Source organism: Nelumbo nucifera, chromosome 3 (genome assembly GCF_055504915.1).
Source record: "Nelumbo nucifera cultivar China Antique chromosome 3, China Antique-T2T, whole genome shotgun sequence".
Classification (NCBI taxonomy): Eukaryota; Viridiplantae; Streptophyta; class Magnoliopsida; order Proteales; family Nelumbonaceae; genus Nelumbo; species Nelumbo nucifera.
The window spans coordinates 91,071,328-91,096,928 of record NC_142651.1 but is presented as its reverse complement, the minus strand read 5'-3'; the positions used below and the strand labels follow the sequence as shown (position 1 = coordinate 91,096,928).

General features: G+C 37.5%; 1 protein-coding gene across 2 annotated transcripts in view; it reads right to left on the bottom strand.

Moving 5' to 3' along the window:
* KU70 (ATP-dependent DNA helicase 2 subunit Ku70-like protein) overlaps positions 1-22,346 on the bottom strand; it is a 100,110-nt gene extending 77,764 nt beyond the window's left edge. For both annotated transcript variants that reach the window (XM_010275107.2, XM_010275109.2), the window contains exons 1-9: positions 22,188-22,346; positions 22,002-22,081; positions 21,845-21,922; positions 18,119-18,235; positions 15,621-15,735; positions 4,978-5,083; positions 4,787-4,904; positions 4,617-4,700; positions 4,463-4,521 (exon numbers count right to left, since the gene is read on the bottom strand). In XM_010275107.2, the coding sequence (XP_010273409.1) occupies positions 4,463-4,521; positions 4,617-4,700; positions 4,787-4,904; positions 4,978-5,083; positions 15,621-15,735; positions 18,119-18,235; positions 21,845-21,922; positions 22,002-22,067 (743 nt within the window). In that variant the 5' untranslated portion in view covers positions 22,068-22,081; positions 22,188-22,346. The remainder of the gene's footprint in view (positions 1-4,462; positions 4,522-4,616; positions 4,701-4,786; positions 4,905-4,977; positions 5,084-15,620; positions 15,736-18,118; positions 18,236-21,844; positions 21,923-22,001; positions 22,082-22,187) is intronic.
* Positions 22,347-25,601: the final 3,255 nt, after the last annotated feature.

The window sequence follows — 25,601 nt, the reverse complement described above, 5'->3', positions numbered from 1 at the left end:
CAGCAGAGAAGACCCCACTGTCAACAAGTGAGAAACACCTCAGGAGCAGTCCGTACAGGTCCAAAAAACAACCAAACAGAAGCAAGAACTCACACCACTGAATCCAAAGAGGTTTCAGCAGCTTGACAGTCCAAAAAAGGGAGAAAACCAACCCAGAAATCTCTAGGTTAAACCAGATTAACCACAGTCAAACAGCTGTACAGTTTCAAGAGAACTTCGAACACTTCAACAGTCCCCAAAACAGAAATATAACTCAGGAATAACTGAATGCAACTTACAATCTCATCAATCTCTGATTTGAGCTCCAAATCAGAAACCGAACAATCCTTTTCTCTGATTCTTCCTGGTCACCAAACCACTCTCCAAGAGATTAGAGTCTTGAGCACCCTCCAATGACCTCCAAGAATCAGGCGAACAAGCTGAAGCTTCCAGCCCTAAAACACCCTTATGCAGTCGGCTGGACTACACCCACATGAGAGCCAAGCCAAGTTCAGGCCTGCTCTGATACCAAGAAGAAAAACAGTCCTTGAGAGTGTGGGACTGTTTAGGAGAGATGTAGAAATCAAAAGGAATCAAAAACTGCAGAGAAGATTGCTTCTATTGAGTAGAAGATGAAGAGGGAGATGGCAGCAAAGAGGGTTAGAGTATGAGAGGTTCGAACTTCACTCTCCCTCTAACACCCTAACACTATTTCATTAAGTTAGTTTTGAATAATTACAAGGGAGGGCCCTTGGTTGGGCAAGAAATTACAAGAACATAACATAAAAGAGGATGGGCCCAGAATAAGGCCCATTACAGAAAGGAACATAAACAGTAAGAAAGAATAACAGCCTATGGGCCATTCGGCCCATCTTCTCTACAATGCTCTCAGAATACACTAGGTGTTTGATAAAATTTCTAAGGTAGGGTTCATCTTTTGAAGCTTAACTGAATGGAATTGTTGAGGTAGGGGCCATCTTTTGAAGCCTAAGCGAATGGAGTTGCTGAGATAGGGGTCTACAACAAAATAGAGTTGCTGGAAGGAAAAACCATCATATTGTTGAAGTAGCCATAAGCATTTTATTTGCCTCACATGTTCCTATCAAATTTTGGGGGGATGCTATTATTACAGCAACTTATCTTATCAATTGTATGCCATCCAAAGTCTTGGGTTTCAAGTCTCCATTTAATCTATTGTTTCCGAACAGACCTTTTTTCCCTTCCTCTTCGTGTCTTTGGTTGCACTTGCTATGTTCACATCCCCAATTAACAAAGACACAAATTTGAACCAAAGGCCAGCAAATGTATATTCCTTGGTGAATGCCTCCACATAGAAGGTTTATTGTTATTATGATCCAATTAGTGGCACTCGCTTTGTTTCCATGGACGTCACTTTTGTAGAGTTCATTCCCTTTTATGGTCATTCTCCTAAGGGGGAGGAGTTCATATGAGTTACTTGATCTTCCTCTTCCTAATTCTATTGAGTCCAATGGTTAACCTCTTGTTGAATCACCTCCTTCTATGTCCGCTTCCCCTATTGAGTCATCTCCTAGTTCTCCCATTCCAGTTCCTCCACCACTACCTCCACATCCTCCCTCATCTACTGGATACCGACTGACCAACACCTTTAGAATCCTAGGAGGTAAGTCCAACGGAGCCAGGTATCCTTGTTCCTGTTGATTCCCCAACTCTCATTCCAGTTGCAGATGATCTTGACATTCCTATTACCCAAAGAAAAGGGATTAGGTCATGCACTATCAAACACCTTGTTTCCTTACTCCCATTTCAATTGTTTGATGTTGATAGTATTCCCATACCCAAAAGTGTGGCAGAGGCTTTGACTTACCCTGAATGGACAAATGCTATGAAGGAGGAAATTAAAGCCCTCCATAAGAATAATACTTGGGAATTGGTGGATCTTCCAAAAGGGAAAGAACCAATGGAGTGTAAATGAATGTTCATAGTAAAACACAAGGTAGATGGGACAGTAGAAAGGTACAAAGCAAGGTTGGTACCAAAGGGGTACACTCAACTCTATGGTGATTATGATGGAACATTGTTCTAGTGGCAAAGATGAATTCGATTCAGGTTCTTCTATCATTGGCTGCAAATCTTGATTGGGAGTTGCACTAACATGATGTAAAAAATGCTTTCTTAAATGATGATCTAGAAGATGAGGTGTATATGGTTCAGTCACTAGGGTTTTGCGTAAAATGAAATGAAAATAAGGTGTGCAAGTTGAGAAAGTCTTTGTATGGCTTAAAACAATCTCCCAAAGCATGGTTTAGTAGGTTTCATATGGCAGTTCAGCAAGTAGGATTCAAACAATGATAGTCTAATCAGACTCTTTGTTAAGAGATGTCAGGAACAGGTTGCAGTGTTGATAGTGTATGTGGATTATAGGGAACTAGGTCTTTGAGATACAAAAGTTAAAGTTCTTACCCTCCCAATTTAAGGTGAAAGATCTAGGACCCCTAAAGTATTTTCCTAGGATTAAGGTTGCCTGCTCACAAAAGAGTATTTTCATCTCTCAGAGGAAGTGCATCCTGGATCTTTTACAAGACACAGGAAAACTAGGTGCAAGCCAAATCGATACCCCTATGGATGTTCATCATAAACTGGGTGATTGTGATGGTGAACCTCTGAAGGATGTGAAACAGTTTCAAAGGTTAGTGAGAAGATTGCTATATTTCTCTATGACACGCCTGGCATTGCTTATGCTATTGGGATTCTAAGCTAGTTCATGCATTCACTTAAGGATCAACGCTTGGAGGTTGCTGAGAGGATCCTTAGGTATTTAAAGAAATATCTAGAAATTGATATGCTATTCCGAAAACACAACCATTTGAAGGTGGAAGCTTATATAGATGTTGATTGGGCAGGTGTTGTACTTGAGAAAAGATCCACAAGTGAATATTGTACTTTTATGGGTGGAAACCTGGTGATAGAGAAGTAAAAACAGAGTGGTTGCATGGTGCTTTGGTCAAAGAATCTGCAAGAAGAGCTTGAGTTCAATGTTGGCAGCCCCATATCTCTCTATTGCAATAACAAAGTAGCTATAAAAATTGCAACTAATCCTGTTCTTCATATGGGACAAAGCACATTGAGGTCTTCCTTATTTGTGGCACAATGAACTTGTAGCAAGTTGGGCATGATTGACATATACAGCCCAACTTGAGGGGGAGTATTTCCAGCCTATTATCAGAGTAACAATGCTGTCAGGGTGTTCTTTTCTTGAAGCTTTATATTCTTTCTTAATAGTGTGGGCCGCCAAGGGCAGAACTGCAATTGTATTTCCTTTTATTTTATCACCCTAGTATAAATAAATAACAGGGCATCGCCAGCCCAGATTTTGGCACTCCAAGACATTCTTTCTCTTCTCCTCTCTTCCCTATCTCTTCCCTTCTTCCCTCCACTGTACAACTAGATCTTGAATGAAAACAGACTTCATCTCTAGCAAACTGGGTCTAATATGATATATACACTCCAGCTTGACAAGGAGTTTTGAGAGGATAGCTTCTATTGGCTCTTCTATATATATTTGGACAGCAGGATAGTTCACGCATTTCCTTTTATTGAATAATAAGGACACTCTAATCCACATATTATCATAAACAGGGGCAGATTTGTAACTACAATAATCATTCACTTAATATAAAGCACAGCCATGAGTTCACTGTTTTAACAGAGATTAATCTCTCTAATTCTCTCCTAAGCAGGTCAGCAGCATTGTTCTCTCATCTAGGGCTTGCTTTCTCTTGGTTTTTCCACTTCTTCTTTCTCTAATCCTTTCTCTCTTATTTTCTTTGGGTCATCTCACTGTTCTGACCATATTTTATCTCACTGTTCACCTGATCGGATTCCTCCACCTCCAAATATGATTATCAAACTCAATTTTGATGGATGCAACAGGGGGAATTCCAGTCCTTTAGGAGTAGGGGGATTGTTTAGAGACTGTGGAGGCAAGACACTTGCTTTGTTTTCTGGTCTAATAGGAACAGGTGACTCTACTTAGGCTGACATCTTACATGTCCTACATAGATTAAAACTAGCTAAGTCATTGAACTATAAAGACGTTATAGTAGAAGGAGATTCACAAGTAATTATAGGGTGGCTAAAGGATAATGAAGCAGGGTCATGGAAATACAGGTATGTGATGAGGGAATTTACCAAGCTTGCATTAGATCTCAATGCAATAAACAGGTGGGTTCATAGGTCAGCTAATTCTTTTGCAGATGGACTTGCAAATCAAGGGGTTAATAGAAGAGAACCTAATTGAGGTTTGATACTCAAAAGGTAAAGGCTCAGTTGTATATACTTTATTGAGGTTCTAGCTTTTGTAATTAGGATGCCTAAATTCTGAGCTGTACATACTTCTATATTTTCAGAATGAAATAAAATTAACAGTTACTGAACAAGAAAACAATATATCATGAAACCTAAAATTTGTTAACATATTCAACTTATAGAGGAAAATGCTCACTTTTCTCCTGCTACAGGCATGAATTGAGTAAGGTTGTCACCATCCAATCCAAGCAAATCCTGAAAGGAGAAATTTTAAATCTGTATTCACAATAGATTTACACTCATAAGTTACTCAAAACTTCAAGATAAAGACTAAGAGGGCATGCACATACAGCATAAAAGAGTGCCACGTTGAACTCCTCATCCGACCTATTTAAAGGGAGAAGTTCAATAGAGATGCCAAGATCTTGTGCATCCTAAAGAACAATTGCAATGGTGATTACTTCAACAATGACAGAAGTGTGTAACACATACAATTTATATATAAATATATGTGCGGTACCTTTGCACGCTGTAATGTAGTTCGTGTCATATCTATTTTTGCTGCACCACTGACACTTCCAAAAGGATCATCTTCATTCGTAAACAATAGTATACGTTTATCCACAGTTTTTGCAGATCTGGAATGATTATACTTGAATCACACAAGGGTCTTACAAAGTAAAGAGGAAAAAACTGATGAAATAATATTACCCTTTGCGTAGCAATCCTTGGGCGACCCAAATGGCATTATAGAGGGAGTTCTCACGGTTCCCGGGAATGATTTGATACTGACTACCAATTTCCCCCATGAATTGCTCTATCACATGCATGAAGGTCCAATAGTTAGATGAAAAATTCACTTCAATAAATCTTATTATTCCAGTATGGAATTCATTGAGCATAAATGCAGAATCATTTTTCCAATTAACATCCAGAACATCAAATCATAATGCAGCACAACATTTGCAAAAGAAGGGACTACATGTGAATCACTTCAAAATAGCCATAGACCTTTCAAATTAGGTTATAGTGATTCCAATAGAAATAAAATAAAAGCAAGTCAAGAAATAAAAGCAAGAGAAAGAAAGAGAAATTACATTTAAGCCACTCATTAGCATAAAATGATAAAACATAGGAAAATGACAGATTCCCTTAAGTAAATGCCTCAGACAACACTCCCCCTCAAGCTAGGAATAAATATTATGAATGCCTAGCTTGATAAGATTCTCTTCTAACTTTTATTGAGCTAGCCCCTTAAACAATTGAGATATTGAACTCTTGATGATAAGTTGATATGTATTGTTTTTATTTCTTAAGTGAACTGATAATATTTTAATGGGCCTTGGACCCTACTTATGCTTTTTATTTTGTTTTACTCACGCTCTGTCCCAGCCAACTGAAGGAGGGCAGTATGCTTTTTTCATGTGTACTAAGAAGTTAATACAAATATTAGTGGGCTCTGACCCTATGACCCACATTCTAGTTGTTCTCTTCCATTCTTTCTCTCTTTTCTCACTTCTCTTCTTCTTCGTTGCCGCAACTATTTTTTTCCTTCTGCATTCATTGAATTAACTTTGTAAATTCATTGTGTGTATCACTTGAAAAGGTTGCTGTAGCAGTCTTAGGTTTAGTACGAAACCTGCTCAAAAAAATAGAAAAGAATAAGAGAACAGAGGAAGAGAAGAAAAAATGAGAGAAAGAGAGAACAGAATGAATGAGTTATGTTGCTCCCTTTACCTTTTATATGTGACTCAATAAAAGGTACAATGACAAAAATACCCCTATCAACTATGACAGAGAAAATAATAAAACAGCAGCCTGGAACAATAAAAATAAAGATGGGATTGCATACAACTGCACATAAAATACCAACTAAGGGTCCTTTGTTATATCTCTACACTCCCCCTCAAGTTGGGAGTAGACATTAAGCATTCCCAACTTGCGCAAACCTGTCTCCGTCCTGACTTTAGTGACTGCTTTGGTGAAGAGATCAGCAAGTTGCATATCAGAGGCAATATATGGAAAGCATACTTCTTGAGAAGAAACTCTCTCCCTAATAAAGTGTCGATCCACCTTAATATGTTTTGTCTTGCCATGCTGTCTTGATTGTAACAATACAGCATTAAGGGCTTCTCATATTCAATTAAAAGTTCTTCAGCATGGATCTATATTTTACTTCAGCACTTGAACCGGCAACTACATTTTGTTTCTTTCTCTATCATGAAGCCAGATTTCCTCCAACAAAGGCACAATATCTAGAGGTAGAACTCCTATCATACTACACTTCCAGCCCAATCTGCATCAATGTACACCTCAATCTTCATATGACCATTATTTTTAAAGAGTATTCCACAACCTAGACACCTTTTTTGATAGGCTAGAATCCTCTCAACAGCCAACAAATAAGTGGTTCTAGAAGAATGCATGTAATAACTAACAGCATAGGAAATGTTAGGGCGAGTTAGACAAAGATACAGAAGTTTCCCTACAAGCCATTGATACATGGTCATGTCATCAAGAGGCTCACCCCCTTGTGCACTTATCTTATGATTCAATTTAATGGAAGTATATGTAGGTTTAACTCTCAATTTCCTTATTTCCTCTAAAAGGTCAAGAACATATTTCCTTTGGGAAATGAAAATACCACGTTTAGATTTAACCACCTCAATCCCCAAAAAGAATACCAAAGATGACCTAAGTGTTTCACCTCAAATTCCTTATTAAGTAACTATCTTAGGGAGAATTAATCTCATCAACATCATTGCCTGTTACCATAATGTCATCCACATACACAGTAAAAAGAGTCAAAGAGGAACCACTTCTCCAGAGCCAATCTAAACCTGTCAAACCAGGCCTTTGGAGATTGCTTTAAACCATACAATGCTTTCTTTAGTCTACAAACTTTCTTGCCTGCAACTGTATCACAAAAACCAAGAGGTAATTTCATATAAACCTCTTCTTGTAAATCACCATTTAGGAAGGGATTCTTGATATCCATTTGGAACATAGGCCATGAAAAATTTGCAACAAGGGGCAACAGAACTCTAATAGCATTCATCTTGACAACTGGTGCAGAAGTGTTCATCTTGACAACAGAACTCTAACCAATACCATAGGCTTGTGTGTAACCCTTTGCAGCAAGTCAGACTTTATAGCTTTCAACTAATTCATCTAAATTATGTTTCGCAATAAACACCCATCTACATCCAATGGGTTTCTTTCCTTCAGGTTGATTAACCAATTCCCAAGTCTCATTTTTAACAAATGCATTCACTTCCTCCATTGCATCCTTCCACTTAGGCACAAATAGAGCTTCCTACATAGTTTTAGGAATGGATATAGCAGAAATGGACGCCAAATAGGATTTATACGATGGTGAAAGATGGTCATAAAAAAGAAACTGAGATAAGCAATGGGCAGTGGAGGTAGTGCATCTTTGTTTCCCCCTATGAGTACCAAAATCAACTTGCCTCCACTGCCTACAAAAAACTCTCTCCTTGCATTTCTGACAAGGATCCGCACTACATAATTCCCTTTCAAGAACAAGAATAGGCAAGGGGGGACTTCAGGAACAAAAACACCCCTCTCACCTCTCTCCCCATGAGATGAAACCTCTAGATAATAAGGGGCATCCCCAAAAAAGGCGACATCCATAGACACAAACCAAGAGCCAAAAATCGGATCATAATAGCAATATCCCTTTTGATTTTGTATATACCGAGAAATATGCATTTGGTAGCTTTAGGATCAAATTTAGAACGATGAAGCCTCAAAATTTAAACAAAACAAGTGCATCCAAAGACTTTAAGAGGGATGGTAAACAAGTCTTTCTTAGGATACAATAAAGTTAAAGGTGCTTTCGTACCAAGAACACAAGAAGCGACTTGGTTAATGAGATACACAGTTGTATAAATTGCATCCCCCTCAAAAACGTATAGGGACATTTAAATTTAACATAATGCTTCTTGCAACTTCAATGATGTGTCTATTCTTTCTCTCAACTACCCCATTCTACTGAGGGGTATGAGGACAGGTGCTCTACTGAATAACCCTATTCAAAGATTTAATGAAATACTCCTTGGCATTATCAAACCTGAAAACTTTGATTCTAACTTCAAACTGCATGAGAACCATTTGGTGGAAGTCACAGGTCAAAATAGGAACCTCATCACGAGAATGCATAAGATAAGTCCAAGAGAAATGGGAACAATCATCAACATAACAAGAAATTCTTGTATCCCCCCATAGCAATGATATTATATGGTCTTCAAACATCAATATGCACAATTTCAAAAGGAACAATGCTTCTTTTATTACTCAAAGTATAGATTGATCTACAATGTTTTGCTGGCTCACAACTCTCACACTTTAGACTGAACACTTGGACTAATACAAACAAAGCAGGAAAATGACTCCTTAGAGAACCAAAAGACAAATGACTTGACCAATTATACCAAAGCATAATCTAACTCACAAGTTGAGAGACAAACAAAGCAGGAAAATGACTCCTTTCCAACTCCTTTATTTCTTCAAGGTGGGTGCTCAAGCAAGTAGATTCCATTCGCCTCATGCCCAATCCTAATCACCTTCTTTGTCACCAAATCCTAAAACCACAATGATCAGGGGAAAAGGTCATTGAATAGTTTTGATTTTTAGTAATGCTATTAATAGAAAGTAGATTAATACTAAGTTTGCGCACATGTAAAACTGATGATAAAGGGCATCGGACACTCTAATGTTTATTGCCAGAGATGGGAACAAGAGAGCCATCAGCAATAAAGAGTTTGTCTCTACCAAAGGACAAATGATAGGAGGGAAATAATGAGGCTAGACTGGTCAAATGGTTAGAGGCACCTAAATCTACAATCCAAACAAGATCAGTGTTACCTAGAGTTGAGGCATGATAGGCAATAGCTCTTGTACCTAAGTGTGAAAAGGCTGAAGTGGAAGTGGGAGGACCCGAGGTAAACTGAGATGGTCCTATAATGCTAGCTTCATTCTCCAATTGTGTCAAAACTCAAAACAGCCTTGACCGCAGCCAAGGCATCTAAAGAAGTGGGTCTAGCTCCAGTAGAAGAGGAGACATCTGTAGTAGTGGCTACAATTGCATCTCCATTCTTATTCTTAATTCTTGAAGGCACCAAATGAGAATGAAGCTTCCAGCAAGTGTCTTTAGTACGACCTTCAAACTCCAGAAGCTTTTATAGGTCCTCCACTTGTTGTCGATCTCTAAAACAATCAGAAAGCCACCCAGAAAACACTAAGTGCGACCTTCAAACTGAGGTTTAACCCCTAAACCCCAATCGAACAAGTATCTCTGAACCTTCCTAGTTACTGGGCAAAAACAGAGTTCAGAAAAATGCTAGAACAGTGCACCAATCTCCATTGACCCCCAAGAATCAGGCAAAAAAGGTCTGAAACTCCAGCCCTAATAGAATCTCATGCAGCAGCTGGGTTAAGCATATATGAGACCTAAACCTAAAAATAAAAAAGAAAAGAGAAAAAGAGAAAAGAAAAGAGAACAGAGGAAGAGAAGAAAAAATAGAGAAAGAGAGAGCAGAATGAATGAGTTCTGCTGGTCCCCTCATTGCCTTTTCTATGTGACTCAATAAAAGAAGGTACAATGACAAAAATACCCCTGTTGACTATGACAGAAAATAATGAAACAGCAGCCTGGAACTATAAAAATAAAGATGGGGCTACATATAACTACATATAAAAAACATATAAAATACCAACTAAGGGTCCTTTGCTATATCTCTGCAGTAACACAAGTAGGCATCAAAGGAAGGCTCTTCCTTTTACTTTTTTTTGCATGTTAGACCCATGTAACCCTAGGATTAACAAGGTATATGGGTGATTGAGGGGATTAGAAGTTTTCTTTGTGATTGCATGCCTTTATGAGATTTTTGGAGAGGATCGAAGTCTACCTCTGCTGCCCAAAAATTGGATAAAGCCTGAAGTTTTCTACTCAAGTTGGGTTGAACCTGTTAGAGATCTTTCGGGATTGGCAAGTGGGAACAAGACATAAACGTGGTTAAGGAATATCTGGAGTGCCTAAATCAGCCCCTTGTTCTCGTTTCTCCTAGTGGTGCCAAGGTTAGGTAACCTTGAAAAACATATTATGTTTTCAATATACCATTAAAGACGTGTATATCATTCTTCTTCATCATCTGAATTGTTCTTGATTTATCTAGAGTGATGGAATATTGGAATCCACTGGTAGTAATCAGAAGAATGGGTTGGAACTTGGTAACTTGTTGCAAAGTGTTGGGGAGACCCACATCAAAAATGTTATTACAACTATAAAGCTGGATGGATTAAATACATGGAATGGTCTCAATCATGGAAGATTGGACTAGGTGGAAGATGAAAACTGGGGTATATTTAAGAAGTTAAAGAACCAACTGCTTCAGATCCTCAGCACCTTAAGTGGATACAGAAAAACTATATGGTGATACCGTGGTTAATAAACTCTATGGCCTATGAAATCACATATCAGTAGAAACTTTATATGGAAGAATTGAAGAAGACTGCAAAGGAATGAAGAGACTTATTCTAAGCCATTAGATATTGCCAAACCCTACTAAGTGAGGATGCAAGTTGTTAGAATCGGCAGCCCAGAGGGTATTTTAGTCTTTATGTTCCGTTATTAATAGTTGCTTTGTCTCTTTTATCTCAGTTTAAGTTATGTGGCCCATACTTAATCAAGAACATAAGAGTCTTTGTACATTAAAGTCCAAAACATATAAATAAGAAGGTGGTCGGCTGGGAGAGTGTGATTTTCCCTTCAATCTTAGAGTTGATAGTCGAGTTTTGAGTCCTTTTTCCTTGGTTCATTCAGATGTTTGCGGTCCAAATAAAACTGTATCATATAACAGTTACAAGTACTTTGTAATTTGGTTGATGGTCATTCAAGGATGACATTGGCTTTATCTTATAAAAGAAGTGAATTACTTTCAATTTTCCAAAAGTTTCATGCTAAAATTCACACTCAATTTGGTTTTCACATTAAAATTCTTCATTCCGATAATGGCAAAGAGTATTTGTCTACACCTCTTCAGCAATATTTGGAACAATACGGTGTAATTCGTCAAACTTCTTGTACATACACACCACAATAGAATGGAGTAGTTGAACAAAAGAACCACCATTTACTTGAAACTGCTAAATCCATAATGCACAATACGAATGTTCCCAAACGGTTTTGGAGTGATGTTGTACTTACATCTTGTTTTCTCATTAATCAAATGCCCATTTCTATACTTGAAGATCATTCTCCTTTGTCAATTTTGTTTCCTACTCTATCTTCTTTTCCTCTTACTCCTAGAGTTTTTGGTTGTGTATGTTTCATTCATAATCTGGGCCTGTGATGGATAAGTTGGATGCACATGCTACAAAATGTATCTTTCTTGGCTATTCTAGAACCTAGAAAGGGTATAAATGCTATGATCCCAATTCCTAACGTTCATTTGTTTGTCCAAAATGTCACTTTCTTTGAATCGGCTCCTTTCTTTACTAGTCTTGATGTTCCTCCCTCACCTCCTTGTTTCCTCTTCTAGTTCCAATTGAGGACCCCATTCCTACAATTCCAGTTGTGTCCAAACTTCATCTCCTCCAATGCAGGTTACTACTGAACAACCACTAATTATGAAAGTGTATACTCACAGACGAGCAACAGGTCCTCCTCCAGTCCCTTCTCCGTCAACGAATCATGCAATTGTTTCTCCTCCTTCTAACCTTGATCTCCCCATTGCATTATACAAAGGTAAACATAATTGAACTTCTCATCCCATTTCCAATTATGTTTCTATTTCTCACCATTTTGCTTCCAATGCCAATTTGTTTCCCTTTTATCCTTTGTTTTTATCCCTAAGAATGTCTAGGAAGTTATTACCTCCCCAAGGAGGCGTCAAGTAATGAAAGAGGAATTATCTGCATTTGCACATAATCACACATGGGCACTTACCACTCTCCCTCCTAGTAAGCATGTTGTAGGATGTAAGTGGGTGTACACTATCAAGTACTTACCAGATGGCAAGATAGAAAGGTTGAAGGCTCATTTGGTTGCTAAAGGTTACTCACAATTGTATATAGTAGACTCTACAGAAACTCTCTCCTGTTGCCAAAATCGAGTACATTATCAAGTACTTATTGGGCCCTATTTCAGCTTGACATCAAGAATGCCTTCTTACATGGTGATCTTCTTGAGGAGATTTATATGGAGCAACCAATAGAACCATATTCCTTTATAGTACACCAATAAGTTGATCAACATTGACCTAATCAATGTAATCCTACCCCCAAAGACAAATAGCTTTTCTTCTAAGAGGCCAACCTTCTAGTCAATCTCTCAATCATTGAGTTCCAAAATTTAGCATTCCTCGAATTATTGCCCAAAGGGAGCCCCAAATAGGTCATAGGCCATTGACACACTAAACAACCTAGGACTTCAGCACATTTGAGATCTCTCTTTGTTCCATATTCACCCCATAGGCCACAAGAGCTCTTATCAAGATAGACCTTTAAATTTGACATTTTCTCAAAACGTTGGACCACCGTTTTCAAATTCTGGATCCACCTAACATCACCTCCTTCACAGAAAATAATAGTATCATTTGCACATTTTTTTAAGTAAAAAGAAAATTCATTAAAAGAAAAAGCACTTACAACCTAGATAGGTGTTGAGAGAACACCTCAACATAAAGCTAAGGAACAACAATTTCCTATGAGACTTTCACCCAAATCCCAACCCAACACCCCTCCAAAAATTTTACAAGAACAAACCACCCCAAAAGAAACATAAAGACAAAACCCAAAATTGCAACAACCGCAAGAGCACACAAGCTAAGCCCATGAACCAAAAGCAGAAAACACTTCACTCTTCATCAATGATGCCAGTCTCCTCTCCTTTGCCTTCCTCCCATTTCCCCCCCCCCCCAACTACAGTCTTCTTATTGCTTTCCTGCCTTCTATTCTGTTCAAATTGTTCGACTGCCTTCCTCACCACCACTTCTCATGGTCTCACCATAGAGGTCTGGCATTTTAATTCAACCGTCCAAGCTCGATTTACCCACCCATGAAAATCTGTGCTCTCCAAATAAAAAAACCATGAAAAAACACTATTTGTTGGGCCATTTTCTTTCAAATTATTAGTGATTTTGATTCGAGCTATTCCATTATTAACTAACCTAGTCCTGCACTTCCCATGCTCACAGTTTTTGTGTACAACAGGAACCAAATGAACATGCTAGAAGTGAACAAGACAAACTACGAGACGTACAATGAGAACCATCCTATTCATAATTGGACCACTGGTGCAGGGAGGGATATGGTTCCACTCAATGTCACCAAGGCATACTACTTCACCAGTGGCAAAGGATTCTGCTACGGCAATAATATCTTTGACATTGCTAAGGTGAAGCAGTTTTGGGGGAAAGAGTTTGAGGTTAAAGACCTAGGATAGATAAGAACTTAGAGATTGAAGTGGCAAGATCAAAGCATGGGTTCTTTGTTTCTCAATGCAAGTATGTGCTTGATTTGCTTAAGATGATAGGACAGCTTGGTATTATGCCTGTGGATACTCCTATTGATCCAAACCATAGGCTTTCTGCTACAGGTGGACAACCTACTTAGGAAAGGGGGAGATTTCAGGGTTAAGTTGGCTAACTATTGTTTATTGTATCTATGTATGACTTGGATAAATATTTCTTATGTTGTCAGTTTTATCAGTCAATATATTCATTCTCCCAGCAATATTTGTTTAGCTATAGCAGAAAGAAATCTTGCTTACCTTAAGGCAAGATCACATGGTCGTAGCATTCTTTTCTCTAACCATGATCACATGAGGATTGAAGGGTTTACTGATGCAAATTGGGCTGGTTGCATGGATGACAAAAGGTCAACTTCAAGTTATTGTACTCTTGTTGAAAGCAATTTGATATCTTGCAGTAAGAAATCGTATGTTATGACATGGTCTAATGCAGTAATGCTGAAGCGAAGTACCAGGCTATGACACATGGTATCTCAAAGATGTTATGGGTTCAATCTTTGGCTAGAGGAGCTTGGGATTGATTATGAAAAACCTTCAATTTGTACTGTGATAATGAAGCCACTATTTTTTTTTTTTTTGAAGAGTCAAAGGAAAATTTTATTAAAAGGAAAAAGAAATACAGCAGCAGGAAGATGATAAGATATCACCCGAAAGGAGAGAACAACTAACTGACCCAACAAACAAACGACATTACCCGTTTAACAACACCTGAAAAAACAAACACGCAATTACACACCAAAGACTCGAACTAAACCGGACTTCAGCTAAAAACCTGGCAGACAGGCTCAATCTTCATCCACAATTTCATCCTCACCAAAGCCACTATTAATGTTGCCCACAATCCAGTACAACATGACAAAACCAAGCATATTGAAGCTGCCCGATATTTTATCAGGAAATGTGACTTTCTAGAGATGTTTCTTCCTTATGCTAAGACAAACAAGCAAAAGGTAGATGTGTTCACCAAGAGGCTCAACAAGGAAAAGTTTGATCAGTGCATTAGCAAGTTGGGCATGATTAATCTATATGCCCAGCTTAAAAGGGAGTGTTGAGAGATCAAACTCTTGATGGGCTGTTGTTATGTATTGTGTTGATTTATTAAGTGGGCTATTAGTATGTTAATGGGCCTTGTGCCCTATTGTGTTTTTTATTTTTCTTTGTTCGCATTCTGTCCCTGCCAACCTAAGGACATAATGGTCTTTTCTTGTGTATTAAGAAGTTAACACAAATATTAGTGGGTTCCCACCCTAGGACCCACAATCTGGTTGTTTTTTTCAATTCTCTCTCTACTCTCACTTCCCTTCTTCTTCCTTCTTCATTGCTGCAACTTTTCTCATTCTTCTGCACTTTTTGAATTAAGTTTGGCGGATTTATTGTGTGTTAAATCACAAGTGACCAGTCTCTTCAAATTCTCATGCAATTCTCTTGTCCTAAAACTAGATGATCTTCACCCTAGAACTCTCTTGGTTGCTCTAATACCAACTTGGATAGAAAACCAAAATTAATATTGTAGGTTAAAGGGAAAAACCAAAGAAATATATTAATAAGATATTAGAAGATAGAGATAAAAGATGAGAGACAAAGACAAATATGAGGACTACCAAAAAGATCTTAGGCAGCAGCCTTTTTTCTCTATTTATATGTGATATTAAGTTGCAAGGAAAAAAAACATAAATACCCCTGGGTGGCAGAATATAAAATATTAATAAAAGCAAATAGAAACCTGATATAGTCAATACCAAAGATAAACAACACAACAATCAAATAATGATCTCAACACCAATCATTCCATGAGACTTACCCTCTATATGACTGAACTCTTTTATAAGCCTTGCTGTTGGCTTATCAAGACATTCTCGTTCTGCAACATTAAATACAAAAACACCATTTAAATCCTGCATGTTTTTCTTCTCTCTCTGCAAAAGCATAAAAAGTGCAAGAATTAATCCCACGAGTATAGAAAAATAATGCTCAATGGATGAGTCTAATTCAAAAAACAAGCTATACCCAATGGTTAAGATTCCAGAGCAACGTAATGACAGAGAAATGTCTACAAGGATATTTTGAATTGTATATGCGAAAAGAAGCCAGAGAAGATTATACAATAAAATTGTCTAAACAAAAAATAACATTCAGATTCCACTGTACTCTAGAAAATCGAATGTTAAATTCCACAATAAAAAGCACTTGTTATTTTGTCGAAGTTCAACAATGAAGATGTAAAAGATGAATAGAAAGAGAAGAGAAAAGACATGTGACTAAAGTTGCTCAAGGCTTACTGCTCCAGATGCATATTCCAACTTATTTCTAGGGAGATGCACATGAAATGATTATATACCTCATAAACAAACTTCCTTCTAGGACTCTTCATCTTCAATCTCCTCATCAACTCCTCTTCCCTAATGATCCAGTCCTCTGTATTCCTCTCAATGTCATCTATTAAATGTGTTTTTCTTGGTTATTCTTCAATCCAGGAGGGCTATAAAATCTACGGTCCTCATTCTAGTAGAAGATATGTTTCCAAGGATGCCATCTTCCTTGAATCCACCACTTTCTTTTAGGCGTCTTGTCCTTCTCTTCAAGGGGAGAATATTAATGAAGATCGGACTCCTTTTTGTTTACCTATTCCAACTCCTGCATCTTATCCATCTCCTTCCCCTAATTGTAATGATAATATTCCTATCCAACTCCTTCCCCTCCTATGTATCAACCTCAGTCTTGGCAGTAGTGCTTCATCAGACAAGGGAAGAGGGTTGCTCCTGAAACTGTATGTCCACCACAATCCGATATCATGGACTCAAGTAATCCTGAACTTGTGACCCTTGATGATTCTAAGCCTCATGTTCCTGAAACCAATGTCTTGAATTCTGGTCTTGATCTTCCTATTGCTATTCGGAAGGGAAAAAGAAAATGTACTATCCAATTAATAATTATGTTTCTTATGATGCCCTCTCACCATCCTACTTTTCCTATACCACTGTTATTTCTTCTATGTCCATTCCTCGCAATGTCACAAAGCCAATGCACTCGCCCTAGTGGAAGGATGTTATGAACTAGGAAATGGAGGCTCTCATAAAGAAGAAGACTTGGGAAACAATTCCTCTTCCCAAGGACAAAGTTCCTATGGAATGCAAGTGGGTGTACAACTATTGTACACTATAAAACACAGGGTTGATGGTTCAATTGAGAGATATAAAGCTCGGGTAGTGGCGAAAGGATATACTCAAACTTATGGCATTGATTATCAAGAGACATTTGCTCCTATGGCTAATGTCAAATTATGGAGTAATATGTAACCAAGCTGCGCATGATTGAAATCTATGCTCAGCTTGAGGGGAAGCGTTGAGCTATCAGTTTGGGCTCTTTTTGGGTTTATTTATGTTTCTTTTATTTAGTAGATATTCATTGTATTGGACCGTAGGAGTAGTGGACCTAAATGTTTTATTTTCTTTCTTTTTTATTGCCACCCTATAAGGGATATTTCTACAATTTACTCTCATTAACATTAAGTTAATAAAATAGATTAAAGGGAGTTGGGGATTGAACAAATCAATTGATCACCCAAGCCCTTTTTCTTCCTCTCTTCTTGCATTTGTTCCACACTTCCACTCTTTTTCTTCCTCTTTTCTACTCTTAAACTTATCTTTTTTACTCTTCTTTGGACTTGTTTTACTAATACAAGAAATGATATATAAACACAACAAATATATATGCATATAAAGGGACTTCCTAGCATTCTTTCAAGTAATTATTATGAATTTGTCTACAGAAATAGATTTAACTATGTTTCTCTTCTAATGCATGCTTAAGAGAATAGACTTGACAAGATTAAAGTTATGTATGTCTCTAAATCAGATTGGCTATCTTAGAGATTCATTTCTTCTTGGTCATTTTATATGACTATGACATAATCATTTCTTCACTTCTTTTTGTCTTCACTATTCAGGAACTTCACCATGACTCTCTATAAATGCAAATTTAAAAAATGTAGCACAAGTGAGTCAATAGATTGCCAATCTTGAAGAATCCCTATCTGGTTGACAGCCTCAATCATGCACTTCATGCCTTACACTTTTGAATGGGAGAGATTATCTAAAGCAGAGTTCCAAGTGAGCATCTGTGCGTATAGTCGAATGTCGCAAGCTAAATTTCTAAGAAGGTGTATAGTAAAGATACATTTCTCAAAGATCATTGATCAGATGACAACCAAGCTCTTGGTTGGCTCTTGGTTGCATTTAAATAATCTTAAACAAATAAGTGGTGAAAGTTTTATCATTGAAGAAAGTAATGACATCTTACAGTGTTGAAGAAGCATATTGCAACTTCATCATAAGATCTATTAATGATGAGAGTCTTCAATGACTGGGAAATACAACTGACAACAGTGTGAAAATAACTTTCTTCTTCCTGATTTTCCTGCAAATGATTCAATTTAGTTAGATGAGGTTGGCAGCCTATAAAAAGCAAGATTTTATTCATTTTCAATGTTCTCCAAACTGCACCAGTTGATTGATTCAACAAAACCAGATAAATGTAACAAAGCTTGAAAGAAACTGAGATGAAAATTGTAGTATTCGTGTGTGTGAATTATATACATTTAAGTTAACCCACTTGGCCAACTTGTACTGGCACGTCAACTTAGTTATTACCAACTAACAATTCGAATATTTTAGAATACCCCCCCCCCTCAAGTTGGGGATAGAGTGACACCCAACTTGCATACAAGAAATTGAAATTGGTCAGCCCCTAGGGCTTTAGTAAATATATCAACCGGCTGAGACTTAGTGAAAAGGTGACATAGCTGGATGTCTTTTTTTCTGGATGTGTTCCCCAACAAAATGGCAGTCAATGTCAATGTGCTTCGTCCACTCATTAAAGACAAGATTTCTTACAATGTGGATAGTTGTCTGACCATCGCGATGAAGTTGAATAGGTTGCTACAAGGAAAGACCAAGGTCACGAAGAATGCACTTGAGCCATACTAATTCACTTGTAGCCATGGCCAAGGCATGGTACTCGGTTTTTGCTGAAGATCGAGAAACAGTGACTTGTTTCTTTGTTTTCCATGATAGGAGAGAGGTAAGCATGGTGACATATCCTATAGTTGATCTTCGTGTAAGAGGCCATGTGGCCCAATCAGAATAATAGTAACCTGTAAGAGTGCAATCAGCAGATGAAGCAAAAAAAAAAAAAAATCCCTTGAGCTGGAGCTGCTTTGATGTAGCATACAACACGAAGAGCAGCTTTCAGTGATAATGTCCATGGCATACTTATATTGACGCACAAAAATTCCAAAATTGGACCGTACGACCTCAAGGCCAACAAAATAGTGGAGGGGCCCAAAATCTTTGAGATGAAAGCAGCCATGAAGATATGTCTTCAGATCAGAAATGTGGGCAACATCATTCCCAGTGATAATTTGATCATCAATGTACACAAGGACAGCCACAAATGAATCCGAAAGGTTGGAGGTAAGCAATGAGTACGTAATCCACCCACCCAACCCCAACCCCAAACCCGCCTCAACTATATTGTATAACACATACACACACACACATATATATAAAGCTATATGTTAATATATGCTATATTATATTATAATATTACATATTATATAATATAAAATAGTTTTAGGCAAGTTTAAAAATATAAAAAAATAAATTATGAATGATCGAAGCAGCGTGGGGCATATTCGAGGATCCTCATTCCCCATTGAGGTTTGGGTGAGGAGGGGGCACGACATTTGAGTTTCAAGTCGGGGACGGGGTAGGCAAAACCCAACCCCACCCCATTGCCATTCCTACATGAAGTTTATGAACTCTTTTTAGATGCAATTGATGTCAATTAAGTAAATGGTCATGGTGACAACTCAAAAATGTTTTTTGTTGGCTATTTTTGTATCTATCAATACAAATATTTTTTATAGTTGTCTATGTATAGAGATATTTTTTCATGGCTATTTATATATAGAAGTACAAAGATGCATTTCAATGGTTGTTTACATTTAGCAACACAAATAGTTGATTATGCATAGAAGTTAAATATATCAGTTATCAATGGATTGCCACCAAGAAGTGGGTAATGGTCAACACTTGATTATTTTCAGATTTCTCAAAAAATTATTTTAGAGAATCTTGAATGTTGATTGAAACAATTGATAGAAACACATCCCTATATATATATTGGACCGTATGACCTCAAGCCCAATAAAATAGTGGAGGGGCCCAAAATGTTTGAGATGGAAGTAGTCATGTATCTCTTCAGATCAGCAATGTGGGCAGTATCATTCCCAAAATCTAACTGATGTAGTTCCCATCCCTTTATAGCAGCAAGGGCGAGAAGGCACCATAGAGTTACAATTTTGGCCACAGGAGCATATGTATCGTGATAATCATGGCCCTCAATCTGTGTATAACCTTTAGCCACTAGTCTTGCCTTATAGCGCTCAATGGTTCCATCATCGTGAAGCTTCAATTTATACACCCAATTTGATCCTATTGGTTTTTTTCCAAGATGTAGATCCACAATGGACCATGTTTAGTTGCGCTCCAATGCAGCAATCTCGGTTTCCATGGCCTCACATCAATTGGGGTCACGTGCATCCTACGAGTAAGTGGTAAGTTCAGATGGTAAGGGGGCTGTAGCAATAGTGTTAGAGAGAGAGATGGGTAAACTATAATCATAATCACGAAAAGGGGTCAATAAAGGGGTCCTCAAACTAGGGTAAAGGGATGACCACATTCTTGTGAGATGGGACAAGTGAAGACTATGACGTGGTGTTAGCAAACGGAAATGTTGTTTCATAAAAGGAAACATCTCAAGAAGTAAAAATTTGGTGGGATAGCCTACAAAATTACATTTCGAGGCCCTTGGTGCAAATTTGTCCTTTGAAAGATGATGCTCTTGAGCATAACACAAACATCCAAAGGTCCGTAAATGGGTGTAAGAAGGGGTTTTACCAAAAAACAACTCATAAGGGGATTTGCCTTGTAATTGTATTGCAGACAAGTAATTGATAATATAGGCTGTGGTGAGAACACATTCATCCCAAAATACTAAAGAGAGTGAAGCCTAAAAACGCAAGGCACATGCAACTTCTAGTAAGTGGCGGTGCTTCCTCTCAACAACACCATTTTGCTAAGGGGAGTCTACACATGATGTTTGATGGACAATGCCATTGTCCATTAAGTATTGTTGCATTGGGCCCGAGAGAAATTCTTTACCATTATCAAAACGAACAACCCGAACAATAGTGCAAAATTGATTTTTCACCATGTTACAAAAGGAAATCAAGAAATTGTATGTATTGGACTTATTTTTCATAAGGAACACCCATGTACAATGGTTGTAGTCATCAACTATGGTCAAAAAAAATCTAGCACCTGAGTGTGTACGTGCATAGTAGGCACCCCAGATGTCACAATGGATGAGACCAAATAGAGCTAAAGCTCGAGAGGAGCTCATAGGAAATAGAGTTCGGGTGTGTTTGGCCTTTTCACATATATTATAGGCTTTATTTGGTGAAGCTAAGCTACCATTAGAGAGGATTGACATTTGGCGAGACAAAGCATGCCCCAGTTTATTGTGCCAAATAGAGTAAGCAGTTTGTATTGATTGGACTATAAACTAGATAAGTAAAGAGCATGTAACAATTTGCTTTATATAATAGTAAGGACCCTTGTTTCGGCAAACCAAATTCCAGTCAAAGAAAAAGGATCTGACGTGATACATTCATGTTTTTATCAAGATCTAAGAATTCATCATAACTCTTGATATATGCATACTTCTATAAATAAATTTGTAGATGATTGACGACTAAGTTAACATTATCTCACAATTCTTGAATTCAGACAAGCTTTAGAATGTATTTCTCTACGCTTTGTATTATAAAAGTAGAATTCGTCACATCTGGTCTGCATACCCAGCAGCAGAAATGACACTGGTTGTATATAGTTCCTTGTGGATTTCCAATGAACTCTACGAGTAGCAGTTAAAATGGTTTTATCTTGGTAGAGACGAACTTACCAATTTACCCGCAGGGCTGAACATTTTCGGCGAAGCATCTATGAGATACACGACGAGTTCTTTGGTAGCTACTCTTTCCTGAAGCATAACTCCTTACTTTTTATGATAAAAATGAAAAAAAAAATACATGAAAAACAAAGTGGGGATAAGACAAAACCTGAAAAAAATCATCTTCAAGCTCCTCTTCGTCGTCCCCAAATACGCCTTCCGGGTCCAAATCCATGATGAAAAAATTGCCTGAAAAAAATGGGAGACCAGCAAGTTGTAACATTTTTTGAACATTAGTAGTCATAGAAATCAAAGATGAAGAAAACCCAGATTCAGAACTCTGAGTAAGAGAGACCTGAAGTGAAAAATCAGAGTAAAATGATCCCTGATGCTGAGTTTGGTTCTTTCACCCGCTCTGTAACCTCTGTTTAGACTTCGGAGAATGAACTAGAAAATTCCAAATTTTTGGCTTCCGAGAGAAGACGAAGTAGTTGTTTGGGCGGCATATAGTGGGCAACTTAGCGGAAAAAAAGGTCATTTACTTTGAACACCCCTTATAGTTTCACGCAATTATTAAAACACCCCCTATGGTTTTCCTATTACTAAAACACCCCTATATTTGTTCACGTAATTATTAAAACACCCCTTATAGTTTTAAATCGCAATGCTCATTATTTGTTCATTCTAAGGTTACGCTTTATTTGAAGAAAAATGCAGGGAAAGGAAGGAAAAGGTAGGAAACCTTTACAAACCTTGTATAGGTTCTCTTGTCTTTCCCTTCCTTTTTCTACCTTTTCCTTCAACCCAAACATAGTCTAAGGGAATTGCAATATGACTTCTCTATCCTAAACGTCCCTTCATCCATTTTAAATTATGAAAAAAGCACAAAACAAAATATCAATTTTAATCCTATTTAAAATCTAACACAATGAGTCTTTGGCCCTGTTTGATGATTAAGTGGTTGTTAAAAGAAGTAACTTTCCCTAGTCCGCACATTAATATGAAAAAGGAACATGGGATTCTTGGTCAATGAGAACCAACTCTCCCCCCCCCCCCCTCAAAATCCAAAAAAAAAATGCCCTGAAGAAGAAAAGCAAATGTTCCACCTTATTTTAGTCTAAGAATATATCAAATTTGGTATATATGCAAACTTAAGAAGGACATTTAATGCATTTGCAACACCCAAAAAGTAATTTGGTAGATTTGCAAATTTTAGAAAGTGATTTGGTAAAAGAAGAATTATAAAACCCTCAAGTCACTCTTTTTCATGCTGAGTTATTGAGCCATTGTGTTTTAAGTATTTAAAATGCATTGTATAAATTCTTGTACATTTATTAGTGAAAGGAATTTGGACAACAGAGTGTGTTTTGTTGTCTTTAAATTAATTGATAATTACTTGTTGCTCAAAGGGTTCATTGTGGGGCCAATCACATTGAAAAAAATCTATTAATACTCTTTGTTTTGTTTGTTTGCATTGAATTGCCTTTTGATTTTTTTATGATATGTGCCAATAAGATAGAATTTAAATTTGGTGTTAACACAAATATGCAAACTTAGCTAAGTGACCAATCATGTATGTAGTTATGTATATAGAACACTAGCATGTTCACTTGTGATTGGTCAGTTAACCAGGTTCACACTTGTATTCATAGCAGATCCGGTGCATGGAAAATGTGCACTTGCAATTTTGTTATATTGCTTTCTTACAAAAATTACAATAATTAAATTTCTTTAATTATTGGTGTTGCTGCCAAAGATGGGTCAAGGGCAACAAGGGAATTTTGTTGGTGTTGCCGATGGGTCTAACATGTAAATAGGAAAAGAGTACACATTAGAGGCCCTAGGTGTTATCTCAGGGATGGAGACTTCGACGGTCAAGTTAGCCAAGTGCCAAAGAGGGGTCGGACCAGGCTTGATACGAGGGCTCAAAGCTTAGTCCTTAATTGTCAAGGATAATTTTCTTGGGATTCTGAATGCAAGAGAGTAAGTGTAAGTGTCTTTACCTTGAGATGAGCACCCCTTTTATAGCCGACCTTGCCTTGGTGTGGTTGGAGGCAGTTGGCGATGTGCAGCCAGGATTTAATCTGGTCGATGCCATGTGGCGCAATCCGAGGCATGCCAAGTATACCTACATCAATTGGTGTGTAACTTTCATTCTTTTATTAGATTGTTGTTTATAGAAATGTTGTTATATTACTTTCTTACAAGAATTACTTCTTTTTAACTAACATATTGGCTTCATTTTGTAGAGAATGGCCACGCATGTTATAAAGCTAGTCATACATTGTGATGGAGAATTTAGAAGGACTATAAGGAAGCAAGTAGAGTACATGGGGGAAGTGTTTATGTTTAAATGTTTGGACCCCCTACACATTAGCCTGTGAACTATTGATAAATTTGGCAAATATATCTGCCATTATTCCAAGTTTTTCCATACTCCATTTGTATTACAAGATACCGGGTAGGTAGACTTTGGATGGTATGGAAAAAATTGAAGGTGATGGGCACATTATGCAAATGATGATTCACTATAAAGAGGAAGACACTATCACTTTGTATGCTCTATGGCATGCACTTGAGTCCATTTTCCATCATGAATGTGAATAGTGAATTTGATGATGCAATTGATATTCTTCATCAACCTTTTCCTTCTATAGCTCATAATGATGAACAAGAAGGTGTATCCATGCTAGTACTTCATGTGCTGGTGTTAGCAATACAAATCTAAATGAGAGGTTTGATGCAAGCATGGGTGAGGAGGATGTTGAGATAGACTTTGAATATGAGATTAGTGAGGATGAAATTGAGGCTCCAAGACAAGAGAATGGATATGACACTGAAATGGCGGACAAGGAGATGGAAGAAGAAATAAGAAATTCTTGCTTTGTCTAGTGGATTTGCAATAGAGAACATTGATGCTGATTTAGATAATCGGCATGAAGCGCTCTCAAACAACCAAGATTCCTTGCTTATCTCTATATGGGTTCCACCTCAAAGGATTTAGAGTTTATTTGCTTTTTTATTTTTGGGGTCATGCTACCTTCGACTTGTGTAAAACCTCTTTGTTCTTATAAAAAAAAAAAAAAAGATAAGCATGCCTTATAAGATCATGAAACCAATTCAAAGCCAAAGAGTATTTATTCTTCTAATGATGATGGGTTAATAACTAAGGTGCTAAGATTTGATAGCCAATCTCATAAGTTGGCTATTGGAATGATATTTGCTAATAGATAGATAGATAGAGAGAGAGAGAGAGAGAGGCTTTTAAGGACTATTATGTCTATAATGGGTATAATATTGTCAAGTCGAAGAACGAGACTAGGAGAGTTATTGTCGTGTGCACAACAAATGGTTGTCCTTGGAGGTGTCATGCATCCCGATTACAAGGTGGGGCAACATTTATGATCAAAACAATGGTTGATTAGCATTTGTTTCAACAAGTGTGGGGAAACAAGCAAGCTATAAATACGTGGATAGCAAAAGAGTTACAACACCCAACAATAAAGGCAAGCTATTTTTAGGAGCTTTCAAGCTCCAAAGAAAGCATTAATGTGTAATGGAGAAGGTCTATTGTATCGTGCAATGCAAAAAGGCAATGAAAGAAATCAATGGCTCTCATAAGGAGTAGTATGCTAGGCTGGCAATTATTCTTTGGTTGTATAGAAGTACAACTAGGGATGGCCATGAGCCGAGCCTTTCATGAGCTTTAAGCTCGCCTCAGCTCGGTTTAAACTGAACTTCAAGCCGAATTTGAGCTTGATATATAGGC